The sequence below is a fragment of the Mastigoproctus giganteus genome, chromosome 6 (assembly GCF_048544385.1).
Source record: "Mastigoproctus giganteus isolate SK-2022 chromosome 6, ASM4854438v1, whole genome shotgun sequence".
Lineage (NCBI taxonomy): Eukaryota > Metazoa > Arthropoda > Arachnida > Uropygi > Thelyphonidae > Mastigoproctus > Mastigoproctus giganteus.
The window spans coordinates 172818653-172833990 of NC_143580.1; the positions used below are offsets into that span (position 1 = coordinate 172818653).

The 15338-nt window shown below is 38.7% G+C and overlaps 1 protein-coding gene across 2 annotated transcripts in view; it reads left to right on the forward strand.

Annotated features, from left to right (window-relative positions):
- The window catches only part of LOC150084753 (uncharacterized), a 328924-nt gene that overhangs the window by 155680 nt on the left and 157906 nt on the right, over positions 1-15338 (forward strand). For both annotated transcript variants that reach the window (XM_090375493.1, XM_090375494.1), the window contains exons 9-10: positions 109-195; positions 7069-7128. In XM_090375493.1, coding sequence (XP_090231619.1) covers positions 109-195; positions 7069-7128 — 147 coding nt within the window. The remainder of the gene's footprint in view (positions 1-108; positions 196-7068; positions 7129-15338) is intronic.

Here is a 15338-nt window from a genome sequence, read left to right on the forward strand (position 1 = left end):
GTTTTCTTTTACTTGAAAAAGAACTTTATAATTTAATTTAAGATATAAACCACATTACTTAATGTCTAATATCATAAGTTTCTGACTTTGCCTTTTTTATTAATTTAGATTCATAAAAATGAGCTAGACGGATTAAGGAGTCAATGGAAATTGTCAAAGCAGAAATTCACTGATCTAGAAGAAAAAATGAAAATGGTAACTGGATTGAATTTTCTTGTTTATTTCATTGCATTCTATTTCATTTATTGTATTCATCTTGAATCCATCAAGTATGGAATATGATAATTAAATTACTTAAAAGCATTTTTAAAGAGTTGAATCAATTTAAAATTCATTCAGCTCTTTACAAATTTACTTTGATTCATCTGTAAGTGTAAAAAATCATCATGGTGAAGGCATTGTTAAGAAGCATCAGATGAGCATGATGATGGTTAAGAACCTAAAGTGCAATAAGATAATTAAAAAATTGATGATAAAACCATCAGTTTTCCTTTATGGTTCTCACTTCTACAAAAAACGGATACCGTTTTTTGTAGAAGTGGTGAGGTTGGTCTTTGAACCGTGACTCTGTTGCAGCAATGAGTGTCTCGTCGTCAGGGAAGTGGGTCCCCCAAAGAAACGATTTGAAGGAAGGAAACAAGAAGTCCGATGGTGCAAGATTGGGTGAGTAGGCTGGATGGGGCAGTATTTCATATCCACAAGTGGCCGCGTGTGTTTTTGCAATTTCAGAAGTGTGAACTGGGGCATTTTCTTGAAGCATTCTCACACCTTTGGAAAGCATGCCACGCCTACACGTTTTGATTTTCTTCCGCAATTTTGTGAATAAGTTGGCATAATAGGCACCTGTAATTGTTCTACCTTTCGGCATGTAATCAGTCATTATTATGCCTTTCTCATCCCAAAACACTGTCAGAAACACTGACATTTGACCCTTTCCTTCTTGGGGGGGTGGGGAACCATGATGCCGCCATTCCATGGACTGCTTTTTACTTTCGGGGTCGAAATGGTGTATCGAACTTTCATCCTGAGTGATTAGACGAGAGAAAAAGTCTTTCTCGTTTTTTTTGGCACAGGGCTAACAACTTGTGATTTCTGTTGTTGTTCAGCCTTCTGGAAACCAGTCAGTAATTGGGGAATCCATCTTGAACTCAATTTCCGTAAATGGAGTTGGTCGTGAAGGACTCTTTCAACAGAGCCCACACTAATCTTCACCTCCTGGGACAATTCACGCACAGATATCCGGCGATCTTCCATGATTAATGATTCTACTTTTCTGATCATGCTGTCATCAATGGCTGAATGGGGACAACCTGGAATGGGTTCAGATTCTACTGATGTCTGACCACACCCAAACTGTCTATGCCAGTGCTTCACAATGTCATAGGATGGGGCTTTATCCTTATATACAGCAATCATCTCCTCGTGGATTTCTTTAGGAGATTTCCCTTTCAAGAATACATACCGGATTACAGCTCTGGCTTCAACTTTGTCACACGTTCAGCTCTGTAAGAGGAAAACAAATTAAGTTACAGGGCTGAAATTTTACAGCTTTAGTACAGAGATATGTATGATGCTATGCACAAAATATCATGACTTTGTGATATGTGGAAGTAGGTGAGGGTGATTCTTTATTGAATCACCCTCGTATGACACTTAACAAGTAATTTCTTGTCACTTTTTTTTTTTTTCCTTCTCCCACACATGTTTTCAAGGGTGCACTTTCATAAAAATCAAAAGGGTGTACTCAGGTATTCACTCACTCACTAGATCTTGCACACACTTTTTTTTTTTTTATCATTTTTGAAAGTTAGGGAAAAGACAGGATAGGCAAAAGTCAAAGTATGCTCACACCAAGATGAGTCATGAACATTTGCACACAGGTGCTAGAAAAGAAAACATACAGCAAGCTGTGACAGAGGCATTCACTCTGCACGATCATACTTGCATGTTCCCATCCCCACTTGCACCATTCATTCATGGATGCACAGTGACATCCACCCATTCACCAACAATTTTGCTTCACACACAATCAGTCATCAACATCAATCACACACTTCTGCTCTCTCATTTACAAGCAGTTATTCGCATACTTTTTGATATACACTCTATCCTAAATCATACTCCTATTCACACATGCTGGTCTGAGTGAAACCACCCAGGCTGTCATGAAACCTGTCACACACACTATTATATGTACAAGCACACAATAATTCAGTTCATGATACACATTTAATCCATTACAATAACCAGCATGCACTTGCTAATGTACACATGAGCAGATTTATCATTTGGAATCTTCTGTTGATATACACATTCAGGTTTGCGGGTGTGACATGAATAGAAGATACTTCCATTTCAGGAATGAAAGGACTTTTAGAGTCCTTTCATTCCTGGTTAGTGGTCTCATCCTAACCTCCTAGCTTGCACATTTAAATATGTGCGGCCTATTCCTTTCAATTCTCATTCATGTGTCCAGTCCCTATTCACAACCGGTATGGTCAGGTTCAAGTTACTTCTCTATGGTAATCAAGTTTGACTGAGTGTCCATTTTATAGGTAATTTTACGATCGTCTCAAGTTGTCTCCTTTATCTGCTGGCAGCCAGTGGGAGGAGGGACTGTCAGGGTAATACAATCTAGCAATTTGCCTTCATGATTGTATTATTGAGAGCCTGTCTCATGTTTAATCTTATATCAAATGCTGCCCATGCTTTATAATAGGTTTCCTCAGTAATGAACGGTTTTTTGTGGCCTCATGGGAGAGGTCAGCTTTTACTGATTAGTGTGCTTCTTTGATTGTCATATTATGAACAATTATATGACATACGAGCCCAGTCTTGCTGGCACTACAGAAACAATGTGGTTCGTGGCCAGGCCAAGACTGTGAAGTTTGGCCTTTAAGGAGCTGTACCCTGTCAAAATAAGTGATCAGTGTCTATGTCAGGGACACGTTCATTCACTTGTTTCCCTCACACCCCTGCCATACTATATGCACATGAGACATTTAAGAATTTTTCTTTTACATATATTTAGGGTGCACAAATTAAGACTTGAGCATTTACATTCACCCTCCTCCTTTTGCCTTCATTCACATGCCCTCACCCAGGTGGCCAGGAGCAGCAGTGCGTAGCACACGCTTCTTGATTAGACCGGGGTTCAAGCCTGTGACCACCAAATGCAGAGGATGTGGAAAGGTCAGGGAATGACCACCACATATCCACGGAGCAATATGGCCTTAGTTGCTAATGCTCCTAAAAACCAAACAACAACAACAATGTGCCCTCACATATACAGACTAGACCAGCACCCTGGATATGGACACCAGGCTTTTTTTTTTTTTTTTTTTTTTTTTTTGGCAGACTAAGTAACACATTCATAAACTACGCATTAGTGCCTGCACAGGGACAACAGTTTTTCCAACCCAAGCAGACCAACAATTGCACACAAAGCTCTCCACTAGTGCACCTGCCCTATAATCAGGGATGCGACTGGTTGCAGTTACGGCAAGGACAACATTCACTTCCCTTCAAGTGGGGAGAACGCTCATGCACAATCCATTCTGTCTAATAATAATATTATAAATGTGTAGTTTACAGTTTGGGGCAGTTTTAAATCACCCACTTACACATTCTCATTCAACACAGCTAACATTCAATCATTCACTAACACTGCAGACATTTACTCACAAGCAGGCTGGCCCTGAGTACTACAAGCACTACAATTTATTGGCAAGATCGTAAAACCACAACAACCACTCATGGAGGAGTTGCCATTTTGGTTGACTCTAATATTCCATCCAGGCATATTCAACTGAAAACACCCCTTGAAGCAGTTGCTGTACGCATCACGATTGGAATTACCTTTGCCAAGGTTTCTCTCTATCATCCACCTAATCATACATATACATTGAAAGACCTCGAGGACTTATTTGACCAATTACCATCTCCATTCTGTTTGATGCAGGACCTTAATGGGCATCATATCATTTGGGGTTCTGTTCATACGGATAAGAGGACAGATAATCAAACAACTTCTAGCAGTGATCATTACCCAGTTGTTTTTCGCCTATTAACAAATGACGTACTGCAATCTATAAGAGGTAAAAAAAATGGAAATTTTGCAAAGCAAACTGGAAAAATACCAATGTGCTGCTTCTTTAGATGAGAAAACTGGTAATGGGTAGGCCCACCTTTTGCCCGGATAAGAGCACCACTAGTTCATAAAAGCGTTTCACAGGTATTTCCGCTAGCCGGGTGGGTAAAGTGACTGCCTAGCAACCCAAAGGTTGCGGGTTCGAATCCCGCCTCGGGCTTGGTTCAACGTACTGCAAAAAAAAACCTTGGGAGGTGCATTATGGCCACAGAAGCCGATGCGCCAACAACTATAAAAAGAAAAAACAAAAAAAAAATAGGTATTTCCATCCATGCTTGCTGAACCGCTGTCCATGATTCTGTCACATTCCTGGATGGAGAATCCAAAGCTTGAACGGACCTTTCTACAGCATCCCAAAGATGCTCCACAGGGTTCAAGTACGGTGAACAGGGAGGCCATTCCATGGTGGTAAAATCTGCAGAATGCTCTTTGAACTATGTTCTAGTCACCACGGCTCTGTGGGGATTTGCATTTCCTGCTGGAGGAGTCCATTTCCCTGTGGGTGCGAGATGACCACAAAGAGATGCAGTGGTCTGCAGGGATGGACCCATAACCTGGACTGTTCAGAGATCTGTCTAGACGTACCAGAGGTCCCAACGTGTGCGGAGGATGCGTAAAGGTCAGGGAATGACCACCGCATATCCCCGAGCAATATGGCCTTAGTTGCTAATGCTCCTAAATAACAAACAAACCCAATGTGTGCCAGTGGAACACACCCCAGACCATTACCGACCGTCCACCTGCCTGAACAGTTAATTGTTGACTTGATAGGTGGATAGCTTCATGTGGTTTCCGCTAGATACGTATCCTCCCGTCCACTCAAAATAACTGGAAAGGGGACACATCGGACCAGGAGACCCATCTTCAATCATCCAAGGTCCAGTGCCAATGCTCTTTCGCTCAGTTGAGGAGTCCTGTGTCGTGGCATTAGCAATGGAACTCTGGTGTGTCAGCAGCTCCCATGACCTATTTCAGCTAGTGATCGCCTGATAGTCTTGGTGGAGACATTTCTGGCACCTATCTCATTGAAGTCGGTGGTGATTTTTGCCACTGTCTCTCTTTGGTTGGCTGAAACAATGCGAGACAGACGTCGATGGGCACGTTCATCCACCACCTTTCTCTGCCTACAGCACTGTCCATGATTATAGGTTATTCTGGAAATGCTGTATTCCTGATACGCTCTTGATACTGTCGAATGGGGATAGTGCAATTTCTGTACTACCTCCACGATAGAGTGACCAATGTATCGGGCCATCCCTCTTTCATAGTCGGTTAACTCACAACTTTTATCCATACTGACATCGAATTACCATCTACATGAGTGCAGTATACCTATATACCTGCCAAGCAGTGGGTTCGTCCACTAGCGAGAGGGGATGACAGCATTGCATTGCCCAGGAACCAGGTATCTCGTGAATTCTGTCCTTTCAATGTACATGACTAATACTGTGATTAAAGATTTATTTACAGAACAAACAAATGTGTCGGATGGCAGCTCCTAACTTTTTTAGAAAAACAAGTCAATACTCCACTCTCATTCATCAGTAAAGTAGTAAAGGCTGCCTTCCATTTCAGTCACAATTATAAAAGACCAGGAAGAGACAAGTACAGTGATAGTGCATCATAAACCAAAAGAGGTTGATGAACTGATCAGTAGTACACCACAACAGTAACGGCAAGCTCTACAGCGTTATATACATATGGTTGGGAAAAAAAGGTGTTATTGCAGTTGTATCAATATTGTGCCATCGTGCTGATAAGATCCAGTGAAATGTTACAACTTAAAATATTTAATGCACTTATAATAAGAGCTGTGATTCTGTACTTAGTTTGAATTCCTACCAAAGCTTGTTTCCTTTACAACGGTTGAAAGTCTGTTGGCTCAAAACAGAATTCATAGATAACAAGTTGCCACCGAGTTTTCAGAAGTATTAAGTTAAATATTATTTAACTTTAACATAAACATAATCATATTTGGAGAACCAGTTTGTCATTCAGAGGTGCTATTTGGAGAATACATTTTTTTTTTTCATGATCATTGAAGATGATGAAATAGATACTTTGCAGTATCAGTTCTGTCAGTTTTATTATTCCAAGTTATTGTGCTTGACATTTTAAGAATTGCTCATAGCAGTGCTGATTATAAGAGAATGTTCAGCCAGGTGAAAAAAAATACTGCATTCCGATCTCTTTTTGATGAGGCTTTGGAAATGTTCTTGTCAGCCAAGTCTGAATAACAGGCAATGCCATTTTATAAAGAAAACGAAAGGCCTCCGTAGCTGAGTGGTCAGGAGCAGGAGTGCACCAGCACATGCTCTTTGAGTAGACCAGGGTTCAAACCCCTGACTGCTAAATACGGTCAATCTGCCAACTCGCACTGGACCAGTGTGGCAGATTATGGTCCATTTCCCTCAGCATGAATTGTTGAGGAGGCTTCCACCCTGCAGTGGGTTGATAATGGCTGCAATTTTTTTTTTTTTAACATTTCCGAAGAGGGAAAGTCTGCAACAGTGTATTTCTAGAAGCAATCATAATCAGCTGAATCCAAACAGGAATCCATAGAAAAATCTTAGGTAAGCTAATGTTTGAAAGCATACATTCTCTTAAACAGTCTTGTGGCTACATTTTAGTGCATGTGCATGTGTGTGTGGTCAGTGAAATTTAATGTTTAGTTTAAAAAACTTCCTGATTTTTCTGAAAAATCTATTTTCTTCTTGCTTTTTGTAAAGATTACCTGATGTCAAGCTTTTTGAAAGTCAGAAGTTGTCAGCTATGTATTAGCATATACTGTATTTCAAGAACTCAGTTTCAATTCAGAAAAATTTGCAAGTTTGAAAATATAATATAATTTTAAATAGGAAGATTTTTTTTTTCATATATTATGGGCATGTGTGTTCATTTGTTTATTTTTATTTTAGGAAAGAAAATGTTATGAAGATGAATCACAAAAATTAAAAGTTGAGTTGTCACAGTGTGAGGTAAAAAACATATATACATGATCCAATTTTTGATTATTTTATTGAATTATTCACAATGTACAGCAGACTCGATTTACTGGGATCGGATTAACCGGGACACTTCAAGACTCCAAATTAAAAAAAAAAAAAAAAAAAAAATCAACCAAAATTCATAAAATTCAAGTAATAACTAGAATAGGTATAAACAGATATTTTGCAAGTCTTAAATAAGCGACAAGAAGTGCATTATAAGTCATCATTGGGAGATTAATGTGCCTATTATCTTGTAACCCCTGCTGTCTTCACACCCACTGCTCAAAAAAAAAAAAAAAAAAAAGAGGGAGACCAAATGTTTAGTTTGTTTTAGTGTGTCACGTTGATAATTGTGTTCTGTTGCACCGCAAAAAGACAAATTTTGTTTCGTTATTTTTGTCAGGGATGTCAAATTTTTTTATAGTAAATATATATATATATATATATGTTTTTTTTTTTTTTTGTTTAGAAATCGCAAAAATTATGGATAAATGCAAAAGAGTTGCGCTTTCAGTTAAACAAAGACAAAATTATTCAAAAGTTTGAAGGCGGTGCATCCATTAAATCTCTAATGAACCATTATAATGTTGGTGACCAACCCATACGCGACATCATAAAAAATAAAGGAAAGCTATTAGATTTAAAATCGACATTGCAAAAAATAAAGGGAAGCATCATATTGGACACGCGAGTAGTATGTGGTAATTTTTTTTATCTATCGCCATATTTTTTACGTAGGTTGCTGAACATTTTTCGATACAATAAGTCCCCGACTTACGCAACTACGGATTTACGTAAATTTGTTTTCACTCTTTTTTTTTTTTAGGATTGTAAAATTTAAAACAAACAAAAAATAAAATAAAATAAGCAATCAGTAACGACGATCATGCCATGCACAAATTGCACAAGTGAGATCCGAATAACAAGCAAAAAAATAGGGAAAAAAGAGAAGATTCTTACAATTATTTATGTTTTTTTTTTTTTTTTTTTTTTATATATGACTGAACATTTCAGTGAAGGGGACACACACTTCACCATAATAATGTAAAAACCCACAGAATTCCAGCTATTGGTATTATCGCAAATGAATAAGATCAAGTTTACTACCCATTTTAATAGATTGAGCTAACAGAAACGCCCAATAAACTATTGGGAATTTTTTATTGACCTCCAGAAACGTGCTTTAGTAAAATGTGAGCTTGTGCGGGATGATAATAGTGAGTTTTCACTTTAACCCTGTGAAGTTCTTTACAGAAAATTTCATTTTGACCGTTATTATGGTGCCGACTAAGAGAATAAGTGACAGCGGTACTAGTACATCTACCAACAAAAGGAAAGCGATCGATTTAGATCAGAAAATTGAACTAATAAGAATGTATGAAAATGGTCAAACATTAACAATTATCGTGCTGAATTCAGATTTGTCAATAATAATATAGTAGCAATATGTTACTGGTCATTCCTGAGTTAAGTAAAACTCGACGAAGTAAGAAGTCCTGGAACATATGTCTTACGGATGTTGGGGACGTCTGTATTTTTGGATTAACCGGGAAATCAATTATCCGGGATTTTTTTTTACTATCTATCCCGGAAAATCGAGAGTGTACTGTATTACTCTTATGCTTATTTAAAAATAGGCTGTAACTTACAAAACTATTAGAAAGATTTATTTTTTAAAACCGTACTGTATTTCATACACTCACCAACCATCGAAATATAATCACCCTTCCCCCAATAGTGGTGAAGAATGAATAGCCATTCTTGCTTCATGAAGGATAAGCTGGGCTATCATTGGCAGCATTCATGACATGCGTGCATGTGCAGTGTTTATAAATTATTAATTGAACCAATGGCAAATGATGTAATTTTTTTAGAGTTTAGAAAAGGAATGAATATCAATGCTTGAAGTTGAAGGATAGGGAAGGGGCCTCTCAATCCAAAACAGTACGGCTAATGTGGACTACAAAAAACACATTGGTCACAGTGTATGGAACCAACAGAAAAAAAATTAAAAGAACTATAAATTAATTCCTGTCATTTTGTAAACTTGTTAAATCAACTGTCAGAGGTTCTGTTCTGAGACCCATTAGATGTGTAATGCAAAACATACACATCAGTACATGAGAAAAAGGTTAAATTTACATATGTAAACCATATTAAAAAAATGAAACCACATTACTTGAATGAAACTTTAGAACTGCTAAAGTGTCAAGGTGTGTTTGTTTTAATTATGGTCTCCAGGGTTGTCCCCTATATACCACAGTAGCATCTGAAAAGGCAAAAGGCCAAGGCAGGCAAGTGTGTATGTGTGTTGTTATATTGAGTGTCGAGTGCTGGCATCTGGCGACTTCACAGCCAAGGGATACTTGGTACCCTGCCCTCTGATTCCAACCTTGGCCACGAGGAAGTGTGTCAGGGATTTCTTTTGAACTGAAACTCTTACTGGGGCTATCAGGCAAGTCTGGGAGCCCAAGGTGTTCAGGGAAAGGAAATGGAGATAAGAATGAGAAGCATGGAAATTGGAAGGGAAGGGAAAGTTAGATAGAAGATAAGGGGGAAGAAGAAATAGACATCCCCTGAAATAGAAGAGAAGAGAGAAGAGAAAGTAAATATTACCAAGTATTCAGATATTTTATGAAAAGGAAATGGGTAATAGAGTGAGAAGTATGGGAGCAGGGGGGGGAAGAAGAAATAGAGATAGAAAGTAGAGGAAGAAGAAAAAGACATCCCCTAGAAGAATGAGAAACATAGAGTAAGAAAGTATAACAGATTTAAGAAAGACTAGTGAACAGATACTTAATCTACACTTAAGACCAGATATCAGTCAACCATAAACAATAACAACAATATGTACATTGGTTCTACCTTTAGACCATCCCACAACACAAGTGGGGAAACATTAACAAACCAATTCTATTTCCTGAATCCTAACATTAGGTAAACAGGAAATAAAGAAAATCATGTCTAGACAAAAGCTAAGCTAAGTTTTAAGCCCATTACAATTCAATACTAGCAAAGAGTTAGCAATACCCACCCACAAGTACAGCGAGAAACAATAAAACAAAATTAGAATATATTTCTGTAACCAAAATCATTCCACCTCCTCCCTAATCATTCCAACTCAGGAGAACAAACAAGGACAATTTAAAGTCTCTCTACAAAAGTAAGAATTTCTGTCCCATTTACATAACACATTGACCCAAACAATTGGTAAGGGACAGAAAATCATTTATTTACAATAATTTAACTATTTATAAATAAACATCCAGAAAACAATATATATCTAAATAATACAACTACAAATCACAAAAAAAAATGACATATCACTGTGTAGTCAACATATTAACTCCACAATGTCTATCCTCCAAATTCAGAGGAAGACCACAATAACTTCCAGAACACATATACATATTACAGCCAATCAAGGGCCAGTCAATTACCAACTCTACATTTCAGGAGATTATCCTGCCAAGCACTAACAACATAAGTACTGGGCCACCAAACCAGAGGCCCAAAACACTATGGGAAGTTCAACCCTCAACATTCAAGACTTCCAATATTCAAACAAGGAGCAAGTGAGTCCCCACACACACACACACACACACACACACACACACACACACACACACACACACACACACACACACACACACACACACCAAAAAAGGGTCAGTTCAATACTTTAGTTTGTTAGATAATTAATAATCATTTAGGAGAAACATGCAACTTCAGTTTTTGCCAGTAAGCAAGTCATAGAGATAGTAATTGTATCAACCAGGACTATGAAAAAAATAACAGGACTAACAGGAAAAATAACAGGACTATGAAATTGTAACAACCAGGACTATGAAAAAACACAAGATTGGACATAAGTAATCCAGCCAGTTAGTATTAGTAATGGCCGCATGGTGCAAGAAAGCCTATGCTGCACCAGCCAAAGAGGGGAAAATAAAACAATGATAAAAAAAATATAATAATAATAAAAATAATAATAATTAATAAAAGAAAAGGAAATTAAACCTATCATCCTATGCGCATCCCTGACCCGAAGGTACTATCCAGATGACCTTTGAATTTCCCCAAACTGTCAGCCTCTACTACCCATGTAGGCAACTTATTCCAGTAATTTATAACTCGCTGGCTAAAATAAAACTTCCTGCAGTCCAATTTAAACATTTCCACCTGTAACTTGAATTTATGTCCCCTAGTTCTAGCATCATTTATAATCTTGAAAATTTTGTCTTATTCATTTTACTGATGCCTTTCAGAGCCTTAAACATCTCAATCAAATGTCCTCTAAGGTGTCTAATTTCCAAACTCTGCAACCCACATATTCGAAGTCTTTCTTCATAAGGACGCCCTTTTGCCGATCTCACCAGCCGAGTTACCCGTCTTTGCACCCTTTTAAGAAGCTCGATGTCTTTCTTTAGGTGCAGTCTTCATACTTGAACACAGTATTCCAAGTGTGGTCTAACAAAAGCCTTATATAATGGGATTATCACGTCCCTATCTCTCCTTGCAAAAGTTCGATAGATCATCGATAGGACATCATGGGCCTTCCTTGCAACCTGTTTACAATGCTCAGAGAATTTCATGTCTGACCGTATCGTAACACCCAAGTCCCTTTCCTCCAGTCCTGGGTTTAGTTGAACTCCACCAAGTGAATAAGTTATTTTGGGATTACTGTTTCCCATGTGTAATACCTTACACTTTGTTGGATTAAAGCATAGCTTCCATTTTTCTGACCATTCCTGAAGTCTGTCTAGGTTTCTGAAGAAGCTCAGCTTGACAGTGATTATTAACTACTCCACCAATTTTAACATCATCTGCAAATTTAGACATCACGCCCTCTATCCCTTCATCGATGTCGTTTATGAAAATTAAAAACAACAGCGGTCCTAATACTGATCCTTGGGGAACCCCACTTCTTACAGCAACCCAATCTGAGGAATAGCCATATATCACAACCCTCTGCCTCCTGCCCTGAAGCCATCCTGCTATCCATCTAAGGATTTTCCCAGTGATTCCAACCTGTTCCAGCTTATAAAGCAACCGCTCATGTGGGACTGAGTCAAAAGCTTTGCTGAAATCTAAATAAACAATGTTGAAATTATTCCCTAAATCCAGCTTGTGAGTGACCCTTTCAAAATAGCGAACCAGATTTGTTAAACATGATTTTCCCTTTACAAAAAAGAGAATTTTCAATTCGATCCAAATGAACCTGAATTCCACCCTTGATCATTGCCTCCATGATTTTCCCTGCCACTGAAGTCAGACTGATAGGTCGATAATTTCCAACTTCACTCTTAGAGCCACCCTTATGTATGGGAGATACATTGGCACTTTTCCAATCCAAGGGAATCTCCCCAGAGTCTCGTGATGCTCGCATAATTAGCCTCAATGGTTCAATGTACTCACTTTCCGCCTCCCTTAAGATTATAGGGTAAAAAAGTAAAAGTAAAGTGCAGCCTTTAACAACTCACTGCAGGATGGAAGCCTCCTCAACAATTCATGTTGAGGGAAATGGACCATAATCTGCCACACTGGTCCAGTGCGGGTTGGCAGATCGACCGTATTCAGCAGTCAGGGGCTTGAACCCTGGTCTACTCAAAGAGCGTGTGCTACTGCACTCCCACTCCTGCCCACTCGGCTACGGAGGCCTCTCCGTAGGGTATTATAGGGTATATTATAGGCTATATTCCATCAACTCCAGCAACCTTACTGGCCTGTAGGCTAGAAAGTTTTTTCATTAAATAATCTTGCGAAATTTCAATATCATCAATTACATATTTTTCAACTTCACTCCCAGAATTTCCCATTGCCACAAAAGGTTTTTCATTTGTAAATATCGATGCAAAATAACCGTTTAGTTCATCTGCAATGGCAGCTGGTGTATTTAAATACTATTCCCTTTCCCTTACGTAAAGGTCTGATCTGATTTGTCCTGCTCTTCTTGGCATTTATATATGTGAAGAATTCCTTATTCCCCCTCTTTGCTCTGCTTGCTAGTGCTTTCGCATAAACTGCCTTTGCCTGTCGAACCTTTTCTGTGGCTCTGTTACAGATCATCTTGTAGCTGTTATAGGCTTCAGTACTTTTTATTGCTCTTTTCCATACCACCTTTTTCTGCTCAAGTAATGTGGCAACTTCACTATTCATCCAACTTGGAAACCTCCTCGTGGAGTACTTTTTTAATGGTAAATACATATTTAAGGCTTCTGTGATTAATATTTTAAAGGTATACTATAATTCAATTGTATTTGCTCTCTGTGCGATATCTACCCAGTTGATAGAGGCCATGTAGTACCTTAAGGCATCGTAATTTCCTTTTCTGAAATTATAACCCATTCCTTTGCCTTTTACTACTGCTACCTCTCTCATCATCATCCACTGTAGAACTCCGTGATCACTTCCTACTACTGGTTCTTCTACTGTCAGTCCTGTTATGTCATCTGATTCATGGGTGATGATGAGGTCTAGGATATTCTTTTCTCTAGTACTTTCCCTGACATGTTGATACAAATAAGTCATCTAGTTGATTTAAAAATTTTGTTCCCCATGTCGAGTTTCCTTCCCATTTACTCCAATCAATTAGAGGCATATTGAATCACCCATAATAAGACATGACGCTTACTTGCCCATTCCATTTGCATGTAGAGGCTTTCGTTATAATCTTCTCAATCACCTGGTCTGTAGATTACTCCTACTCACATTATACCTTTGTTTCCAACTATCTCACACCATACAGATTCTATACTAGCATGTGAAACGTCTGAATCTGGGAAAGCTATCGTCGCACTCAGGCTGCTTCTGATAAGAAGCATTACCCCACCACCCCTTCTATCTACCCTATCCTTCCTAAATAGATTATACAAGCCATACTGAAACTCATCATCCCCAATTTCCGAGTGGCACCGCATCTCCATAAGCCCTATTATGTCCGCGTTACTTGTTTTAACCAGCAGTTCGAATTCGCTCATTTTATTGATGACACTTCTAACATTACTATATAAACAGTTAAGACTTACTGTTCTTGTATATTTAACTATCCTAACAACCCTTGAAGTTTTTTAGGCTCTCTTCCCGGCATTAGCTACCCGCTCACTTGAAACGGACACGCTTCTTGATTAGACCGGGGTTCGAGCCCGTCACCACCAAATACGGAGGATGCGGAAAGGTCAGGGAATGACCACCGCATATCCCGGAGCAATATGGCCTTAGTTGCTAATGCTCCTAAAAACCAAATAACAACAACAACAACTTGAAATGTTTCTGCCCGCAGAACATCTAGATATGGCCAGTTGGGGTAACAGATAAGAACTCTTGAGGTAAGTGCAAGAGTTACTTTGACCAGTATTATCAGATAAACGCATGTCAGTATTACCCACATCCCCCCTAACTAGCAGTTTCTCTGAACCTTTAAGGTATCCTCAATAATACTGGCAAAAACTTTTGCACCACCTTTGTTTAAATGTATCCTGTCTCTACAAAACAAATTCCTTCTACCTACAAGTGTGGGCCATGCTGATAGAAATTTTCCCCCCTAAAGCCTTGCAGAGTCCTTTAAGTCTTGAGTTAATCCCCAAGGCTTTTAACATATAATTCCTCCTATCGTGTCTGGGCAGAATTGCAGACACATAGACATTGTGGCCTAGCTCGCGGCATTTCCTCAGCCTGGTCCTGTATTTTTCCAACAAATCGTCAGATCGTGTACGTTTAATGTAATTTGTCCCCACATGAATAATAATATTCTCTTTACCCCCCCTTAAAATCTGACAATCTGTTTGTGACATCATTAATAGTTGCTCCTGGCAGACATACCCTGGTTCTACTCCACCTATCTTCTTACAAAAAATATTCCCCGTTTTCATGACAATGGAGTCTCCTTAATAAAACAATGTCCTTTTTAACCAGAGTAGTTTGCACTTGGTTTTTCTGTTTTGAGGCCCGAATCGGGTGTGCATAACTTGGTAGATTGCTGGAGTCTTGAGTCCCTGACGAGCTCCCAGATGCATTATTCTCGAGGCCAAGCACCCATTTCTTCAGGGACTCAAATTGTTCCATCAGTGCACCAAATTGTAATTTAAGATCGATGCACTCCTTACATCGATCACAAAGAAAAGAATCCCCGGGTGAGCTGTGATTAGTCACCAGGTTGACCTTAGAAAACATTCCACAGGTTTTGCAACGGATTAAAT